Source organism: Spermophilus citellus (genome assembly GCF_964194105.1).
Source record: "Spermophilus citellus genome assembly, chromosome: 10".
NCBI classification, from domain to species: domain Eukaryota; kingdom Metazoa; phylum Chordata; class Mammalia; order Rodentia; family Sciuridae; genus Spermophilus; species Spermophilus citellus.
Genome location: NC_138197.1, coordinates 48,855,640 through 48,876,814, shown reverse-complemented (window position 1 = coordinate 48,876,814; position 21,175 = coordinate 48,855,640). Strand labels below are relative to the sequence as shown.

The 21,175-nt window shown below is 34.6% G+C and overlaps 1 protein-coding gene across 1 annotated transcript in view; it reads left to right on the top strand.

Moving 5' to 3' along the window:
- The window catches only part of SOX5 (SRY-box transcription factor 5), a 393,350-nt gene that overhangs the window by 341,423 nt on the left and 30,752 nt on the right, over positions 1 to 21,175 (top strand). The window contains exons 10-11 of the mRNA XM_081311948.1: positions 5,539 to 5,716; positions 16,894 to 17,039. Coding sequence (XP_081168074.1) covers positions 5,539 to 5,716; positions 16,894 to 17,039 — 324 coding nt within the window. The remainder of the gene's footprint in view (positions 1 to 5,538; positions 5,717 to 16,893; positions 17,040 to 21,175) is intronic.

The following is a 21,175-nucleotide window of genomic DNA, read 5'->3' as shown; positions in this document are numbered from 1 at the left end:
ACACCTCTACTGAACTATAGAAGAGCAATGACTTGTTTGGTTGGGAGGGGTGAAAGGGGCTCCCACAGTGAACAATCTGGGTAGAACAAAGGGTGAATGTGAGCACAGGTAGGGAAGAGAGGTGCAGCAGCAGCGCACATTACACAATTCAGGCTGTCATGTAACTTCCCTACTTAATATAATAAGATTATTTCATCAGAGAGGATAATAGCCGCAGCATGATTAATTGTGCAACATGTTTCCTGAATGTCTTTACTCTTCTCCATATGTTATGATGGCTACTTACTTCACATGAGTATTTATGATAAATATGGGAAAATTGTAGTTTTCAAACCATGAGATGTTCCTGAAATATGTGTGTGTGTGTGTGTGTGTGTGTGTGTGTGTGTGTGTTCTAATCATTGTATGGCTATTAGCAAACTCTAGTATTTTTATAAATGGAACAATATGTTGAATGCATAGACAGTCTTTGAGGAGGAGTTCAGCTTAGGAACTGTATCAGGAAGACCTGTATACTTAGGGTTGAATAAAAAGTAAATGCACATCTTTGCTTCTTTATGACTCACCACATAAAGCCAGTGCCTCAAAGTCACATGTCTAGTCAGTTGATTTGCATTTTTCTAGCATCTAGCATATAATAGCCATTAATAAATAGTTGAAATACCATTCAGTAAATAATGAATGAATACATGGATAGTTGATTAAGTAAGTTTATATATTCTTGCCTGTTGCCATTGGAGAAATGTAAATTTAACTGCCAAGTAAATGTTTGATTTTCAATAATTAATATAGGTAAATATTGAATGAAGTAAACTTTTGAGATAACTGATATGGCACAAACCAAACTAGCAGCTGGATGATAAAGAATAAAGATATAAATAAAGTTCTAATTTTTATTCCTAAGGGTAAAATTATTTCCACATCACATTTGCACACTGTGGTCCCACAATCCAGGTGTGGGCGTATTTCTGTGTTCTAAAGAACAAGGATGAAAATAATAAGAAATTAGTAAGTGCCTCTAAGGTACTGGTATCCCTATTTTCTATTTGTCTGATAAACCTCCCTAACAAAAAAAATGAAAGACTAAGTAGTACAGAGAGAGAAAAAAATAGCCCTCCAGGATTCTGAAGAATGCCTTTTCTGTAATGAATTATGTTTGATTTTTCTAAGCCATTAAGATAAAATTTTGAATATTAGACAATTATGTTAATATAACATGTTTTTTTTCTAAAATAACTTATTATTTGAAAGTCATCTAAATAAAATCTGTTTTACTTTTATGTAGTTCTTTTACAGTGTTTATGTAGAATAATCTATGAGTCCATGATGACAATTAGAATTTCTTCAGTACATCGAAGGCTACATATTTGTGTCACACTCTTTTTTTATGTGTTTGATTTAGTCTTCTGTGTGGGAGATTGTCATTGGCTGGGATACAAATTAATTAGAGCCTCCACAATATTTCTTCTACTGTGGCCACAAGCTCCTGTTGAGTGAAATGTCACATTCAGACAAGTCATGTAGCTATGAGAAAATGGAACAGGCATTGACTCTCTGTTTATGTGGTTTTCACTTGCTCTACATTTCATTGAAGACAATTAAGATTAGCCAGTAGTTTATTAGAAGAAGTAATATTTGAAAATAGGCTTCTAAAATTTGTATTTTTTAGTAATACCAAAGGAAATATGTTATGCTGTATAGTATAGATAATAAAGAAACACAAAAAGTCACCAAAAGTTAGTCAACAGTTTGTGCCTTTACTGTTATGCTAAGGTGTAAGATGGCAAACATGTGTATTAGTTCATTTTATCACATGTGTATCAGCCTTGATGTGGTTTGTTATCTGACAGAAGTATATGGTTAGGTCTGGAATTTCAGAAATTATGTTCCAGCAGTGTCTTTTTAGATTTAGAATTCAATTTATCATATGGAATTAAGAGAATATTATATGTTTAGTCCAAAAACCTGGATTTCACTACAACTTTCTGAGCTTTAATTTCCTCCATGAGCTTATTAATTAATTCACAGTATTAAAGATTAAATAAATGATTTAGAATATTTATAACAAAATCTGTAAATATAAATAATAGCCTTCTGGTTAAGACAAATATAAAGTATTTAAACTTAAACATGTAAGCTAAAGTAAACATGTTTTACTTTACACACAAATTTCACACACTATTTGAAGTTATTCAACACATGTTTATAATAATATAAACATCACTTTATGTATAAATGAAATATGCTCTCTTCAAAAGGTTCACTTGGCAACTCCATTTAATAATTGGATTAATGATTAAAAGGAAATTGCTTTCTTCAGTGCTTGATGATATACCAGTTAGAAATGCTCTTTTCCAATGCTTCCCTGACCTTAAAAATTACTAATATTCTTTCTTATGTACTTATTTACTTGTATTTTTAAATCTGTGTTTTATTTGTAGGAGTAGGGGTTAATCATGCTAAGCTTTCCAATTCCTCCTAAGTAAAGCTCTGGAAGTAAAAGAACAAAGTAGAAAAATATGTATCTCCAGTGTTCATTGCTCATATTCATAACTATGAAAGTGCATGCCATAAATAAATAGCCTATGTCCATTTTATAGTTAAGGTTTTTAAATTTTCATCTGGTCAAGTGAAAAATAACTAATAGCAAGTAGAAAACTACTAAAATTTTTGTATTTTTCATGAATAACAGGCATTTTGGTATAGTATCTCTGCAGTAAATTATTGAACACTCAAATTGTGAAATAATATCATATAAGAGTCCAAATTGTTTATACAGTTACCAGTAGAAGGATCAAGCATATGGGTTCTTATTAAAATATACCATTATCCCTGTCACACAATAGGAAAGAATAAAAGGGCAATTTTGAATGACATTTATATCAACTTTGGAACTGTCAACCTCTATTATGTCCTTGGGGCCCTGCACTTTTTGGCTTTCAGACATCTGTGCTGCCTTGAGTGAAGAATATTAAGCATTCCAGTGGTTCTCTTGCTTTAATAAATGCTTTGAATACTCATCTTTCAGCATGCACATACAATAGTTCTTAGTGCTTAAAGCTAAGACATGTGGCATTTCACCCCTCAGCCTCCACGTCTCCATCATCTTCATCAACATCATCACCCCCCTGTGTACACACTCACACTCTATTTCCCCTCTGCTCATAAATCTCCCCAGTTCCAACACTGGGAATGCATTCTTTCCTCTCTTATTTTACTGCATGGTCAAGTGAAGGAGCTCCCTTTAATTTCTTGAAGCATTCCTCAAAACTTTTCCAGAAGTTGTTAGTCCTGTCAAAAATATGTTGTAGGGCTGTCCCAGTAGCCTCTAGTTCACACAGAGAGTAGCAAACAGGTATCATTGGTGGTAGGGGAAAGTTCCAGTTGCATACTAATTAGCCAATAAAGTCCCTATGAGACAGTCAGGATGTTTAAACTTAATTCAGGGAAAAGATCTGGATTCTAATTCTGATTGATCCACAGAATCTCAGTAGCATTTGGTTTATTATGCATATCAATGTCTCTAGGTTTTATTGTTAGCATAGATGTCCCAATCAATTTTAAAGATTGAGGTACTATTATATATTTTAAGTGTAATTTTTCTTATATTCAGGATGGTTTTGAAAGGGTTTTGAAGCCTAATAAAACTTTTTCGTCTCCGTACATAAGCCAGTGGCTCTCACATGTTAGTGTGCTTCAGAAGTACCTGGAAATGCTAATGAAAGCACAGGTTATTGGGACCCACCCCTTATTTTACTTCTCACCAAGATCCTACGAATCAATATAATTTGGTATAATGATCAGTAATTCATTTTGCATTTCACATGATAGTAAATTGCCGATATGAATTATCTCATGAATTTTCAAATAACTATTCTTTTCTCTTAAACAAACAAACAAACAAAATGCACCAAAAGAAAAAGGAGTTTCAAGTGCAGTTTTTCCTAGTCTGTTTATGAATTTCCTAAGGGTACCTAAATATAGAATTAAAGAAAAAAGCCCAATAATAAACTTCTTAAATATGTAAACTTGCAATGGATGTCATTTTATACCACAGACTTGTTTTGTTTTGTTTTGTTTTGTTTTTGGTACTAAATTGAACCCAGGGAAGCTTTACCACTGAACTATGTACTCAGACCTTGTATTTATTTATTTTCTTTTGATACAGGGTCTTGCTAATTAGCTGAAGGTCTCATTAATATACTGAGGCTAGACTTGAAGTTGTGATTCTCCAGCCTCAGCCTCCTATATCACTGGGATTATAGGCATGTGCCACCATATCTAGCTCCGCTTTACCATTTTTTGTAAAATAATTTATTGCAATTTTTTGGTAAATATGTACATAAGATTTCTGTATATGTTAATGAAAAATGTCTCCATGTCACCTAATTACCCATAAAAATTATGCTACTTTCAAAAATTTATCCTGCGATTGGTAAATACTTTATGTTCTTAACTCAAGAAATAGTAGCTAAGTGGGAACTAAATTTCTATCCTACTGTAATATCAATGTAAACTTGGATGTAATGTAAACAATCATATACAAGTAAGTGGCACATTATTCCTATTTTACAACACAGAAAAGGAAAGACTAAATTAACTTTCTATAATGATACGAAAGTGATATGATGCTAATATTATCTGATCCTCATATGTTGCAATAGAAATTTTGGTGATATTGTATTCATAAATTTCACACATGAAATTACATAAGGGCTAAATAGAAAGGCATTAAATAGAGTTTTAACTATTCAGGCATAGAAAAATTGGAAATCACCAACTGTGCTGAACAGATCATATTATTCTTCATGCCACGTGTAGCATGCTCTAAGGCATCAAGAAAACAAATCTGGGTTTCAAAAAAATGCTGTATGTTACATGTTTACAACAGTGTCACATGTAAATAAGTAGTATATATTTGGATAATGTTTATTATGTTATTTTCCTTTTTAAATAAAATCCAGAAGTGTTTCTGAGAAACATAGGGGAAGTGACTATTTTCTAAGAAAGGTAGAAAATTTTCTTCTATTTTGTATTTAATTTGGAGAGCAGTTCTAATGAGAGTTGCACAATCACTTAAGTCATCCATCCATCACAGATGTTCCAGGTACTCTGCCCAAGCACCAGGATAGAAAGATGCTTGAGATTCAAACCCTGTTATTTGGAGGTTTTATAAAACAGAACCAAAAAGATCACCTACCTACATCAGAATTTTTATAAGAACTGTAATGTCTCTCAATAAATGTGAATAGTATAAAGAATAACTTTTTAAGAATATTTCTTACAGGTTACATCAATTATGTGCCTTCAGTGCATAGTCATGTGTCCTTTCTCTTATACAACAGGGGTTTGTAATATGTAGTTGAAAGTGACATTGTGTTGACAGCTAACCAAACACTGTAATGTTCAGCTTGAATGTTAAGATCACTGATTGGTAGAGTAATTTGATGGGAAATGACAGGCTGTATACCTGTGTTTTTCTAGACATTTTTGATCAGCCTTTCCTTACCATAGCTCATGTTCTAATGATCATTGCAGGATGAAGTGGCACAGCCACTGAACCTATCAGCCAAACCCAAGACCTCTGATGGCAAATCACCCACATCACCCACCTCTCCCCATATGCCAGCTCTGAGAATAAACAGTGGGGCAGGCCCCCTCAAAGCCTCTGTCCCAGCAGCATTAGCTAGTCCTTCAGCCAGAGTTAGCACAATAGGTAAGTTCTGTTTCTTTTGTTCTTGCTGATTTTCTGTTTGTACCAATTGATTGAAATCATCTTTAATGGCATATCACTCATACTCTGTGCATGGCTTGAGCTCAGTAGGAGACTTTCATTTTAAAGGATTACACAGGTCTTCTTTAAACACACAAGTGTAATTTCTAACTGAAGTCCAAGTTATAATGTCCCCTTGCAATCAAATTGTACTGGTTATATTTATGTGTGTAACTTATGTCTACAAGTTTGTTAAAAAGAGACCTAAATGACTAATCAGAGTAAGCAGTGGTTCCAGTATTTTGTTGTTGGGTGACTTGCTTTTTCTTTCACTGAAATTTATTTTCATTTTTTTTGTACTATATAGAAAGTATATATAATGATGAAATACATTCTACCTGAATCAGCAATCAACCACTAGGATGTGAAGTTAATTCCATTCCATTCTGTTTAAAAATTCTGCTTAAGCACACCAAACTATTATTAAAAGTGATGCCTTCACTTCTCTATAAGTGTAATTTTAGTAGAGTAAATAAACATTAAGGAATGCTTCTTTAAGCTGACTAAAAATACAAAGATCTTTATTTTGGCATTATAAATTAGAATGTAAATACTCAATCTGGCACAAATTTGTTGATATGTTTAGTACTTTGTTTCATTATGAGGAGGCTGGCATAGACTAGCCCTCAAGTAGCCAGCCTTATGGTTTAGGTGGGGAGGAGTCACCTCTCCTATAGTACAAGTCAGGTATGGTATGTGCTACTCTAGAGCGGCAATCCTATGATTAGAGGAGACTGTTGGTTCTTATTGAGAAGTATCAAAAAAGACCAAATTGAAGCTATCATAATTAAATCTGACCTTTGAGGAGGAGCTATATTCCTAAGCTTTCTGGGTGCTAAGAAAAGAATACAGCATACTTCTGAGAAATGCACCAATTTGATTATAGAATGAGTAAGTGGTAGAAAATGATGAAGTTGAAAACTGAAAGGCTCTGATTGATACTTGGCTAAGATATTTTGACTTTTTCTACAGGTAGTGATGTGATCAGAACTTTATGAAAAGTACTGTCAACAGAAAGATACTGAAATCAAAGAAACCATTGTTTTAGTGTAAGATGAGAGTAGGCTACCTGAGAGAGAAATAGACAATGATAAAGCAAAGGAGAAAACAGATTGAAGAGATGGTAGCGACATAAAATATTAACCATCAAATATATCTGAAGAGGTTCCAGTTGGAGACAGAGGATTCAAGGATTTTGATTTCATGTAATAATAAGTGTTGTTGCCTCCATTAACTATGAAAGAGAAGACCAAAAAGGGATAAAATTTGGGGGTAAGACATATAATAATTTAATATATGTGGAATTTGAATCAAAGAACCATGTAAGTATTGATGTTCAGGAGGTAACTGTGAATATAAAACTAACATGTAAATAGGGTGCTAATATTTTATATATGGAAATCATTCCTTGAAGCCAGGAGACAAAATAAGTTCACCGGAAAACAGTATGTCTGGTAAGAGAGAAGCCGATGGAGAATCATTGGTGCTACCTACTGTATTAGTTATGTATTGCTGCATTAAAAAAACCTAAAACAAAGCCTTAAAACAAACATGATTTACAATCTCACAGTTTCTAAGGGTCAGTTAATTCAAGCTTAGACTGTGTCAAATAATTACAGTCAAGATGTTGGCCAGAGCTGTAGTCATCCTTGGACTTTAGTGGCGATGGATATCCTTGTTCAAGATGCCTCATTTTCATGGCTGTTGTCTGGAGAACAGAGTTCTTTGCCATATAAATCTATAGCTAGAGCTGCTCATAGCATGATAGGTGATCTTCTCAAGTGAATGATCCAAGAGAGAATACGCAAAGAAAAAATTGCAGTACCTTTTATGACCTGATCTCCAAAGTTGCACACAGTAAGTTTTCTTGATTCTTCTCATTATAAGAGAATTACTAAGTTCGGCCCAACTTAAGGGAAAGGAAATTAGGCTCCTACTTTTGAAGGAAACAGTATCATATTTTTAAACCACTACATTTTTTAGATGGAAAACTAATCAGTGTCTTAGAATATGAATGAAGATAGAGCAACGTTATGCTGGCCTAGGAAAATGAAAAGTTTCAACAAAATTGGGTTATTTCATGGTGTGGCACATTTTGTAGGGACAGTAAAGATCATGAAGAAGAAAAGCCTTAGGATTTTTCTAAAGTTCACAGATTGGTAGGCTCTGACAAGGAAATTTTACTAGTGTGGTTTGAACAAACTTCTAATTGTGTAGCTTTGAAGAATTTGAGAAAGTGCAGTTGACAGTACATACTAAGGCTGAGCAGAAAAAGATTTTAGAATAGGAATATGTTCCTTTCTAAGGAGAAAGAAGAAGAATCAGGAGAGATAGATAATTATGAAAGAATGCAAGAGTGAACATATCACAAGGAGATAATGAAAAATTAGCCTTGGAAAGACGAGCTATATTTCTTTCTTTCTTTCTTTCTTTTTTTTTTTTTTTTTTTTTTTTTGGTCTGGAAGTAAAAGAAATGAATAGAAAAAATGGTCAAGGTTCAGAGAAATTGTTAGCTAGATAGAGAAAAGACTGCAGGATATATTGCAAATGTTTTAATCCCCACAAACTAGAATTCAAGATTATTTGTTTAGAGGAATTTTGTTTGATACATTAGAGCAGCAGTGAGAAGAGAAGCAGTGAAAACTGAATTTTTGAGACGTTTGAAAGCAGTTTGGAAGGCACACATTAATTTTCACCTTTATAGTCTCTTAGTTGCTCTTCTCAGCATCCTATAGCTGTTGGTAGAAAGATCAGATTTGCTTTTATGTTCTGAGTATGTAAAAGAAAAAATATTTTACTTGGCAAGAATGATTCACTTGCATAATATACATGAAGGCTCATAAATATCGCAGTGTTGATATATGAGCTATTTTTGTAATGTTACTAGAACTCAAATATTTAACTAATAGAATAACTAATGTATATGCATTTTTATCGTATGTGGATTTTTTACTTCAGCATTCTCAAGGATTAAGTATGACAAAGTATTTTATGAAGGCAGAAATGTATCTAATGACATTTATCATATGACTTTCTCCACTTCTAAAACATCTCTTATTTTCTTCTTGAAAAGCCCCTTCACCACATACACATCCCTCAAATTTTCCAAGGGTTTGAGGCTACTACAATTTACTTTCTCTTTTCAACAAATGCAGATGTTGAAAGCAGAAACCATGATGAGTAATAATGTAGTTGGATAAAAGCTGTGAGGATTAATGGTGTTGTAAAGGTCACTTCTGAAAGAAGAATTAATGTGTTATGCCATTAATAAACCATGGAAAGCTGTGGACCAAAGATAACTTAAGTTATCATTAATGACATGGGGCTCTTTGCTATATATCTATTAGCTACAAATATAGAAAGTGACTTTTTGAGGTTGGTGACCAGTATTACAGTGCATTCTATAAGAATGCTTTCGATTGGTAGGCAAATGATAGGCAGCTCCAAAGAAAGGGGATCCTTAAAAGGCATGAACAGTTTACAAGAACGATGGATAATTTTAGAATCTTTTGACCAGATGTTTGCATTCCCTCATAAGCCCTTTCCACGTATGCCATTTATATGTATAACACTTTTAATTTTTTTAAAAGTTTTTTTCCTCTATTTTCTTAACTACAGCTATTCTAAAATTATGGACCCTTAATTAAATAGAGAACATATCCATATCATCTGGTCAAAGTTGTCATTCTACAGATAAGGAACAGAGAACTAAAGAGGCTAAGTGCCTAATCAATCAATCATTCAGAGTGATTTCCTTTCAAAATGTAGATTGTTTTAGGATTCTGTTTATTATCCATTTTACTGTTGTTTTGTTTTGGAACTAGAGATTGAACTCAGGGCCTCACACATGCCAGGCATGTGCTGTACCACAAGCTCCACCCAACCCCCTTTGTTTTACTTTTAAGGCTACAAATAACAACCTAGTGACTGGTCTACATATGCTGCTGTTGCAGGCTGGTGGCTTATGAGTAGCCAGACCCTTGTTGGTATTCTTTCTTTACAATTGTTGCTGATTAGTGTCATCACTGCATTAGATGCTCTTCTTACTCAGAATTAAATGCTTTCTCTGTGTCATACATTTTGCAAACTCTGAAGGGCAAGGCTTTAGGTGCCTGTAGTCTATGTCCCAGGAGACCTTGTAACATATTGGAATGTATTACCCTCACCCTTCATTCCTTAGAGACACAAGAAAAGTAAAACTTCACTTGAGCTAATACAATACATACATATTGACCACATAAAACAAAAGGAAATATGTTCAATTTCATTAGCTGAGCATGTTATTCCTACATTTTCCGAATTTTAAAGGTGATAACATAAAGAAGAATATTACCTTGAAATTCTATTAGTTTACATTTTAATAAGAAAAACTTACATGAGCATTTTAATGAGAAAATCTTATATCAGGATAGGTGACTGTGATTCATAAAAAACTATTGGATTATCATGACATTAGGAGTATCATTCAACTGCATCTGGCAATTACATTTGCATAACACTTTGTGGTTTACAAATTGCTTTAATATCGATTATCTCATTCTGGTGAGTTTTCACAGACTAAGAAATGGTTACATATAAGGAAACCATAAATTTGATGATAAGTGACAAAGAAAGAAAGAAAGAATGAAAGAGAAAGAAAGTTATCATTGAAAATCACTTGATGCACATTCTGCTCTTACATTTACTTTAAAAAAGTTTAATGTAAAATAAATATGCAGTAAATAAGAACTTGTATTGCCTTGATATCATCAGTTAAACCAATAAGCTTTAATAATCCATGCTATATGGCTCAGTTTTTCACTGATAAGAAGACAGAATAACCAATGAAGTGGAATTGTAATGACAGATACTTTCAACTTAGAAATATGTACTTATTCCTTCAAAAGACCCTGTTATGTAGCAAAGGAATAAAAGATTGAAAAAGTTCCCTAAGTAGTTCATAGACTGATGTGACAATCTTAGAAAAATGGAAGACACTGTGACAAAAAGTATTGACAAGGTTTCAAAAAGAGCAGATAAATGGGCAGTACCAAACTTGCCAAGGAGCATGTGGCAGATATGTCCAAAAAGTCCACTGGGAAGTGGTAACATTACAATGAATTAATAAACACATGAGAAAGAGGGAGAAATTTAACAAAAGAGGAGCTTTGGGTGATAGGAAGAGGAAGGTCTGGGTTTGGAACAAGGAATATTTCCTGGGTGGCAATAACACTGGACTCATGGAGACAGTCAGGAGGGAAGGATAAGCAGTGTAGATAGCGTCAAGAGGCGTGCAGACCTCTATGCTCAAGTGTTTAAAGCTAGTCCAGAATGATGTTTTTGGGGAACATTAAAGTGTTTCAAAAGTTCCAAGGAATTTGGGAACACCTACATAACCATTGTCTTGTCATGAACATTCATAATACATATTATCATAGTAAAGATTTTGAAAATATATGAAATTTTCAATTATGCAATTAAAATTTTTGAAAATTTATCCAGTTAATTTGATATTTCCTACACTTATTTAAATATGGAGTTCTTTTTTTATAGACCATGATAGATCATCATTTTATGAAGTGCTACTTTTAAACAATAGGGTACTGAGAGAGATGGGTTTTTAAGCAAAGATTTTTGACATCCAAATTTTCATTTTTGTAATATTTTAGAATGCTTTATGTAGAAGCAGAGTAGGATATGAATTCAAAGAAAGTGAGCATAAAGAGGGAAACCAAGTGGAGGATGAATGCATTAGCCAAAGTGAGAAATAAAGAGGCTCTAAGGAAAGCAGGGACCATGGGAGTGAGGGATAAAGTTGAAAGCTAGAAAGGTGGTATAAGTGTCAGAACTTGCTTGCCTTTTGTCTGGATAAGGTAAAGAAGACGTATTAGATGTCTCACAAGTGGCTGGATGGAAAAGTGGAAAGGGCTATAAAATATAGAAGGAGCAGACTGAAGGCAGTAGGAAGATGATGAATTCAACACTACAAATGCCGCATTTCAGTTGCTCCTGGGACATCCAACTAGAGAAGTTAATAGACAGATAATTGTACCCGGAAACCAGGGCTTGAGGAAGTTCATACTTAATTTACAGTATTTTCAATCACCCAATAATTTTTAGGAACATGTTTAAGACTGAGGGTGCTATGTTGACTTTCTAAGACTGTCACAACAAATGACTATAAACTAGGTAGCTTATAAGATAAATTCACTGCTTTGGTATTCTGGAGACTAGAAATCTGAAGTCAAGGTGTCAGCACAGTTAGTTTCTTCTGGAGGCTCTCAAGAAGAACCTCTTTCATGCCTTTCACCTGGTTCTTGGTGGCTGCTGGCAGTTCATGGCATTCTCTGGCTTTTAGATGCATAACTCCAGTACTTGCTTCCATATTGACATGTTCCCCTGTCTCTCTGTGTCAAATCTTAGTCTACTTTTCTTCAAAGAATAACATTCATTGGCTTTAGGACTTTTACCCTAATCTCAGGGTGAGATCACCTCAAGATCCTTAACTGACTTGAATCTTCAATGACCCAATTTCCAAAAATGAGTGTTTTCCAAGTTATGGGGGACCAAAGCTTTAGATATATCTTTCTGGTGAACACAATTCAAGACATTTATAGAATATTCTGTTTCTTTTCTTTCCCCTTGGTCTAGCATTCATTATTAATTCTTTCCCTTTAGAATTTTTTTTACTGTGCATTTTATTTATTTATATATTTATTTATTTATTTCTTACATAAATGACAACAGTGGAATGCATTACATTTATAATTATCCATTCACCACACAATTTTTCATAACTCTGTATATAAAGTATGTTCACTCCAAATTATGCCATTATACATGAACTCTCTTTTTTTTGCATTACAATTCTTAATACACCTTTATACCACAATTTATCATATCTCTGTTTGTATATAAGGTATGTGGACACCAAATTCACATCTTTATATATTTTGTATAATGATGAGGATCTCCTTCCACCATCCATGCTATTCCCCTTCCCCCTCCCTTTCTCTCCCACACCTCTTCCCTATGTAGAGGTAATCTTCCTCCCATGCTCTCCCTCCCTACCCCACTTTTTTTCTTCTCTAAAATTTGTCTGTCCTTTCTTTTTTGCCCCTGATAATATACAAGCGGTCTTAAAGAGCACAAAAAAAAAAAGAAAAACTTGAACATTTTTTGAATGATTAAAAAGAAACACCAAGGGATAAAATATCAATTGTGGTAAATTTTAAAAAGTTATAGAATCTCACAAGTTTCTTACATTAATTACCCCTAGCCAGCATTTTCCAAATCTTATTTAAAATATTAATTAGAAGTCACATTGACCCTTGCCTTATCATTTCCTTTCTGCTGTTGAGACTCACCAAACCTTTCTTTCACTTGTAGTAGCTTCCTTTCTGATCCTGCCTCTAGGTGCAATTGCTACCTAAATTTATAATGAAGGCAGAATAAAATGTATCAAATGACCATTTTGGATCTCTTTGAACTCTGATGGACTTGACTTCCATTTCATTGAACCTCTATACCTACCAAGAAATAACATACCATTACAGATTTTGTTGTAATGTTCAAAGGCATGTAATAAAAGTACTGTGAGTGAGAAAGCATATAGGAAAAATGAAAGAGAAATGAAAGGACCTAACAGTATGATACCAATTCAGATACCAACTCAGATATCCACCCTCATGTGTTACTTCATTTCATTCTTCTATTAACTTTATGTTCATTTTACAGTTGAGGGAAATGGAAATTAAGTATTATAATTTGTCAAATATCACACTTTCCAAAAAGTGGAAATCCAGATCCATCTGAATCCAGTTCCCAAATCTACATATTTCAATAGGCCACTTTGTTAAAAAAAAAAAGTGATGGTTAATGACTAACTTTCATGGCCCATTTATTACATTAAGAAGATATATTAACTCAGTTAATTTTGACAGCATTTGTCTTATCTATTGAGTATTATCCCCATGTAATCAGTGAGACAACTGAGACAATAATTTGTGCAGTTTATATTAGTTAGTAAGTAGTAAAACTAGGATTTTAATTCAGGCTTTCCCAACTTTAAAACATATACTTTGATGATTAAAAACTTGGACCAAAATTTGATGAGCAGGAGAAGAAAGGATCCCAGGCAAGAATATGAAGATGAAGGAGGCAGGAAGGAAGGGGAACAGAGGTATGATGAGAAACAAGAAAAGGAGTTCCTATAATGGCGGGATGGTCAATGCTGTCAGTCTGCAAGGAGTGGAAAGTGCCCTTGGATTTGGCAATGGAAAGACCTCAGGAATCAGGAATGTGAATGTAGTGGGAACTGCAGAGTAAAGAAAGAATGAGAGAGTATAAGATAAACCATCTTTGAGAAGCTTGACCTAGAATGCAAATAGAAACACAGTTGGAAAGAGAGGGCAAAACAAACTTACAGGAATTTTGTTTTAGAAGAGCGAAACTTCAGTATTTACAAGTTGAGGAGGTAGCAATAGTAGAGGAGATCAGATGTATGATATAATGAGAAACAGAACTATCAATGAATAGAAATAGAAACCTAGAAAATTACTCAGAGAATTTTCCTTCACTGAAAGTAAAGACACCATTTTCATTGAAACAGGAGGGGAAAAGGGAGTATATACAGGGATTTGAAGCCAGCAAATGGTAGGAGTTGGGTGTGGACAGGAAGGTAAGTGTTTGGGCTTACTGGGCTTTCCAGAATCTGAAACAAAGCCATTTGTTGAAAAGAGGTAGTCAGCAGGAGTGGGCATTTGGTGACTTTGATGAAAATAAAATATAAAGAACCATCAGGTGAACCTAGATTGCACCTTTTTTAGTATATCAATGACCTTATGACTCAAGATAGGAAAATTTCTCATTTAATATTGTAATTAAAACTCAAGAGCAATGTTTATTTTAAAGTAACCACCATTTACACCTCAAAATGGAAATAGCCTATGAAGAACATAGGTTTGTCCCTTATCCACCTCCGGATAATTTACATTCCTCTTGTCTCTATCTTAACCATTTTCCTACATAGTGTTATCTTGGCAGTCCCTAAAAAGCATAAAGAATTCATGATCTTATTCAACACCATGTGCCAAACCATCTCAAATATATTTGTGTTCTGAAGAAACTAAATAGATTACTTGGAAACTAAATAGACTTCAGAAATGAACTATGCCAGGTTGAACATAAACAGGGGCTAGAGGACAGAAAAGTCAGGCTGATCCTCCTAAGATCTTACTAAATGAATGTACCCAGGCCAACACTGTCGTTTAAGAGTTATACTTCTTTCCAGAGTAATAAAAGAACAGAACAAGCAAGGTCAGGAATAATAGGTGGAAGGTGAAGAAGACTGTTCAGGAGAACCACATCAGGGGATGATATAAAGTTAAACACAATCATCCTTTAGAGTAATGTTAACCCTGAAGATCAGTCCTAGGTCTAAATAGTTGTTTTCAAATCATATTGTATTTTTAAGGAGCAAAGGTATTTTGTTCTTTGAATAAATTCCAATTACTAGCTTTGTAAAGCAAAATATATAATAGTTCTCAAGATTTCTGTTCCACCACCTACCGTGGAACTTATCTTTTGATGTCAAGAATGCTAAGAAGACCAGGTGTAGTCTGTGTGGTAGGGGGAAAGGCATGGATCATTTAGAAACCCTCCACATTGAAGCACTGCACTAATCTTGACATCAGTTTCTTCAATAGAAATGTTTAAGCAGCAAGAAAATATTTTATGTTTTTTTGGCAATCAACAGATCAGATAGAAGAGTCTAGCAATACAACGAGCATGTGTAATCTGACATGATTAGACAAGGCTCTTTAGTACCAGAACATTCATAATTGAGACAAAGAAAGAGTATTAATAACACTTTCCTAACACGGCAGTTAGCCATTTTATATTTCCTTTCTTTAATCTTAGTGTTTTTCAACAAATCATGGGATTTAATAGCGTGTTTTGGCAGATTAGAGGATTTATGGCCCAGATGTTTTTTGTTCTAAAAATGGATTAGGGTGTAAAGTTTGCTGGAATCCATGGAACATGTTGAGGCAAGCCGGTCATTTTATGTGTGATTAGTGCCTGCCTTCTGTCTCACAGTCCCTCCATCTGTCACAATTCACCAATGGATCTGGTTAGATTTAGCCTCATGTCACAAACAAGTCCCTTTTCTGGGCAATTTCATATTACAGATTTCATTTTATGCCATTTTATGCCCCAGTTAAAAGATAGGGAGAAAGATGAGGTATTAGCTTTACTCTAAATATTTGCAAAAGCCATTGTTTTCCACTAGGATTCTACTCTAAGATCATACAGCACCTCATACTAATGTGCAGCAAATAAATAGATGACCAGTGTTAAAATTAAAGTTAAATTTTAATTAGTTTAGCACCTTGTCCCTATTATTCTTTACAAGAAATATTTGGTATTGTTTTTCACTGACTGGCTTGTGGAGCTGCAGACATTTAACCATCTTATTTAGAGAGTGAATTGTGACTACAGTTAACAATAGCCATAATTTCTGATCAATTACAGGTGCTTAGTTACATTCTGTGCTTGAAATTTAGCTTCTTAACTATTGCAAGTTTGCATCCATAGCAAACCACTGCCACCTGTAGTTTATTTCACCATAAATAGACTTAGGGGGAAAATGTTATTCTGTTAATAATGATTTATTCCCTCTATATATGACAAACCTAATAGAGCTATACAAAAACTCTAAAATGACCTTTTTAATACTAAGAGAGACTCAATAATCATAGTGGTAATTATCAATAACTATATCCTGTGGTAACATTCAAATATTCCTTGCATGAAAAAAAATCATACATAGGTTCTATTTTTGATTCTACCAAATGCTCAGATAATTACTAAAATTTGCTTAAAAGTACATTTTACACTTCTTTCTAAATATTTGGAAATGACCATATGTATATAAACATGTATTGATTACAGATGTTTGGCAACATGTATGATTATGTGAATCAGTCATCTATTATTCATTCATTTGCTTTAGATAAATTCAACAAAGAAATTATTATATGTCAAATATTAACCATTACTCCAAACAGAAGAGATTTGTGTGGGTTAAATTAAGGTTAGCTTACCCATGCATTTGCACATTTGATCTGTTTCCTTTCCAGGTTATTTAAATGACCATGATGCTGTCACCAAGGCCATCCAAGAAGCACGGCAGATGAAGGAGCAACTTCGGCGGGAACAACAGGTGCTTGATGGGAAGGTGGCTGTTGTGAATAGTCTAGGTCTCAATAACTGCCGGACAGAAAAGGTCAGTTCACGAAATAGCTTACTTTCCAGGAATACTTCATTAAAGTGCCTGGATGTTTTTCTTTTCTATTGTTTCTTTTTTGCTTTTCTTTAATCTACCATCCTCAGCATGATGGTTCTCCCGCCTGTTTTCTCTCCATCAATGCACAAGTCCCCAGGCCCATCTTAATCTAAACCATCTGGAAATGGGAAGAGTTATAATTCTCTTTATCCATCTCCAAACTTTATTGACAATTGATATCCACTTTTATACCGCCAGTTTGTATTAAAATTAAGTGGCATTTGAAATATCTGAGCCTGAGTGAAAGTTTTGCTTTACAGAGATGCTTAACTTGTATTTGAGGATGAGCTGGATTTGAAAATGCTGAATCTTCTTTAATCAGCATAAGCTTGGATGATACCCGTGCTCATATTCTAAGTATGTAGATCCTGAGCTTGTCATAATGTTTCCAGTGCAAAGCACTGTCAAGGGTTGGGCAACTGCACAACTGGAACATTTGTATCATGAAACAAAATGTGCTTTAAAAATTTTTGACATTATTTGTTACACTTCAAGTTAGTGAAACTTCTGAATTTATCTGAGCTGTAAGGATTTTAACCTGTTTTGTTTAAGCATGCATTGTATTTTTTTTTACTTGTAGTTGGATACAATATCTTTATTTTATTTATTTATTTTTATGTGGTGCTGAGAATCTTGCACGTGCTAGGCGAGTGGTCTACCCCTGAGCCACAAACCCCAGCCCCATAAGTTGTATTTTACACAGAAAGAAATGTAGGTAATTATAGAAGAATTAGAATGGGGTACCTCTTTGGTAATATTTGATGTTTTGAATGGAGATCTTAAAATGTTACTGAATCCCCTGTAGTAGATAAGGGGGAAAATGATCGGCTACTTAGCAATAACTTGGAAGTTCATCATCATGGGAAGTGTATGAGCCAAACAACATTGTTCAGAATGAGTAGATTGCAAATTTGGATAGGTAGCTGGTTTCCCAGCTTTTATATGGAAGTAAATGCACTATCAGTAGGCATCGAGCAATCTGCATAGTGCAGGTGACACGGAGAGTCACAGCTCCTTTTTTTCTTGAGTTCTTACATGGGTAAAATTCAGGATAGGGATACGATTTCAATTCTGCTCTGTTTCCAGAGGGGAGAGCAAAGCATGGGTCAGGAGACATCCCTTTCAGCCTTATAAGAAGTGTGACATCTGTGCAGTGAGGAGGACCCAAAATTTTTCTAGCTAAGCACCAGAAGAGAAAGGGAAAAGCAAAGTGACAGCTCTAAGAAGGAATGATAGCAAGCATAAAGGAATTTATATTCAAATATTTAAACATTCTTGAAAGGATGCTTGAACAGAAATTCCTTTTCTGTGCTCCCCATGTAGAAATGAGTTTAACACTCAGCCAGATGCTAATGCAAAGTGACTCAAGCTATTCCTCGCAAGCATAGCTAAATTGCCGTTATTTGTTAAGCGCATTGAATTCAGCTGTGGATACAGCAGTTGGTTGCATTCAGCAAGCATCTGTACCCTTTTTTTTTTTTTAATCCTCCAAAGCAGAGACAACTCTACCTATCTCCCCCCTCTCCTCCCCTGTGCTGGCTGGGAATTGTCAAGTGACAACCGACCAAATCCTTTTGGACAGGAAGCCTTCATCCTGAGTTCTATATACTTGCAAAACAGGCCTTGTGGTTGGATCAGGGAGCCCATTAAAAGCACTTTGATGGTATGGAAATTCATCTTCATGAAGCTCCTAGGCCCCTAAGCAGCATGCTGTTTAGCTGTGGTTACAGATCAGTCATTCACATCGGAGGGCAATAATTGTGCTGACGGCTTGTAAGGCAATGGAAGTACATAAAATAATCCTGGGCCCTCCACCATGGCACTGTGAGTTAATCTTCTCTAATACAGATCAGCTGTTGTTCTAACGCATGACTTTATGCTGGCTCCAGTGACTCTGTGCGGCCTTTTGATTAAGTAACAGGAGTGGAACCATCTGCATTTACTTTATTCCATACTTGGCCATTGTAAGGGGACCTTTTTCCACTTCTTGTCCACCTCCACAAACATACTTTATTTTATTTCCTTGATTAGCACCTCTAATTTGGGTTGCAAGAGTGAGAGTTGTGTTTGTTGAAAGCTACAGCTTCAATATTCCTTTCTCTTTTTGCGGAGTTAAAACTACTTCAACAAACAAATCTATTTTGAAGTCATACCTGCCAATACCTATTGGCCAATTAAGATGTCTGTATTCTTGAGAAGATTGTATTCCTAAGTCTCTTTAGCACGTACTTTGCATGTAGTTGAATTAAATCCCAAACTCGTGTTTTTATTGTTTTTTAAGAGAAAAACTAAAATTTTGCAAATGAAGCAGTTCAACTATTGTAATAGTCTGACAGACCCTCATATAAGTACAACTTCTCCACCGAGAGAGCTGAATTAGCTCAATCCCTCCTGTGACTCTAGCATCTGATAATGAATTAAGATCATAGCTACTCTTTGAAGCAGGTCTTACCATGGTTTGTGGTTCCTCCTTCCTGTTCAACTAGGTATGTCTGTGCAACCCTGGAGGTGTGGTTTTTGAACCAGAAAATATGGTCTCCATTTTTATACAGCTTACAGTTTAAATCAAATTATTATTTTGACTGTTTTACATGTTTATGTGAGTGAGCCTGTCAGGACTGAATAAAGAGCACTCGTTTCTTAGCATAGTCAGTTATATATGGGTGATGACAAAAGTGATACATATTCTCCCACAGAAAGAAACATTGCTATGCATATTGTGCTGTTATTCTCCTAATACCTACCTTCTTTTAGATTTTTATAATCATTCAGCTTTATCCAGACCCAGTGCAAATGCAGTAAATGGTTTGAAATTTTGCTTCATAGTTCTTGAGGAAAGACAAACAGAATATATGATAAATTATTTTAATATTTTGCACTATTATATTCTCATATCATTTGAATTCCCAAAAAAGGATATTTTTCTATCTAAAATAATACTCATAACTTTCTAAACCTGTAAAGTATGTGAAAGATAAAGAGTGAGGGAGACAAAGTAGAAAGAGGAGCTAGATAAAGGAAAAAGGAGAGAAAAGAAGTCCATCCTGGTACTTTAGATTAGTCTAAAACATGCACAATAGCATGACCTGAGATCCAGATAATTAAAATCCTATAGTGGAAGTCTGTTTTCCGGGGTGCACAAACCTTGTACACATTAATTCTTCCTCACATCTCAAAAAGCCAGCATGGTTGTCCCAACTCAAAGCTCTTAATTCTGAAAAGCTGCAATTGGACAGTGAAAACAATTAGAGGTGTGAAGATAGGGACAAATGTTTTTCCAGTGATATGAACCAAAACATCATGAAAGTCATTTTTACTGAAACACATTTTAATTGAAGACTTCTAAAAGATTTTTCACTTCTTTACTTTTCTTGGAAGTGTTTCAACAAACCCAAGAACTGTGTGTGTCAGGTTTCTTGGAAACTCTGGGACATAGTGTTATTTATAATTGTCATTGCTGGTTAATTATAGACTGATTGTGTATTCAAGTAATGTTATCTTTCATCACAGCTCGGTTACAGATAACACTGTAACACTAATCCCAGTGTTGTGGATGAAAAAGTAAGTTTCTCAGGTAGGAAGGAATAAAAGAAGACTCTCATATATTTGTTTTGTTAAAAAATACTTACTTTACTTCATTAACACACAAATAACATAATTTTGACTCTAGGGCCAACTGTGTAGCAGGTTCCAGACCTTGTGTTTGAAGGGATCTATACCTAATAGACAATCATCTAACCTCAGTTTTGGTGCTCTGAACCTACCAGGCAGTGTTAGTTAAAGCAATTAGGACCCAGCATATGCAACTGAAATGTGGAATAGACCAGAAGTTTCCCAGCTGATTTCCCTCATTGCAAGTGTAGCCTTATGGAAAGACTGTGCCTTTGCAGTCCTATCTGTTAGAAATATCTCTTTTAGATTGCATTAGGCAGTCTAAATATGATAGCTTAAACAGTGCTTAATTGTTATCACATAACAAAGTTCAGGAGTTGGAGGTTGGTGGCCTTAGTCCATCAACTCAATAATACCAGGGTTGAAATCTCTGTGACTTTATTGGTTTTTCTGAGTCACAAAAT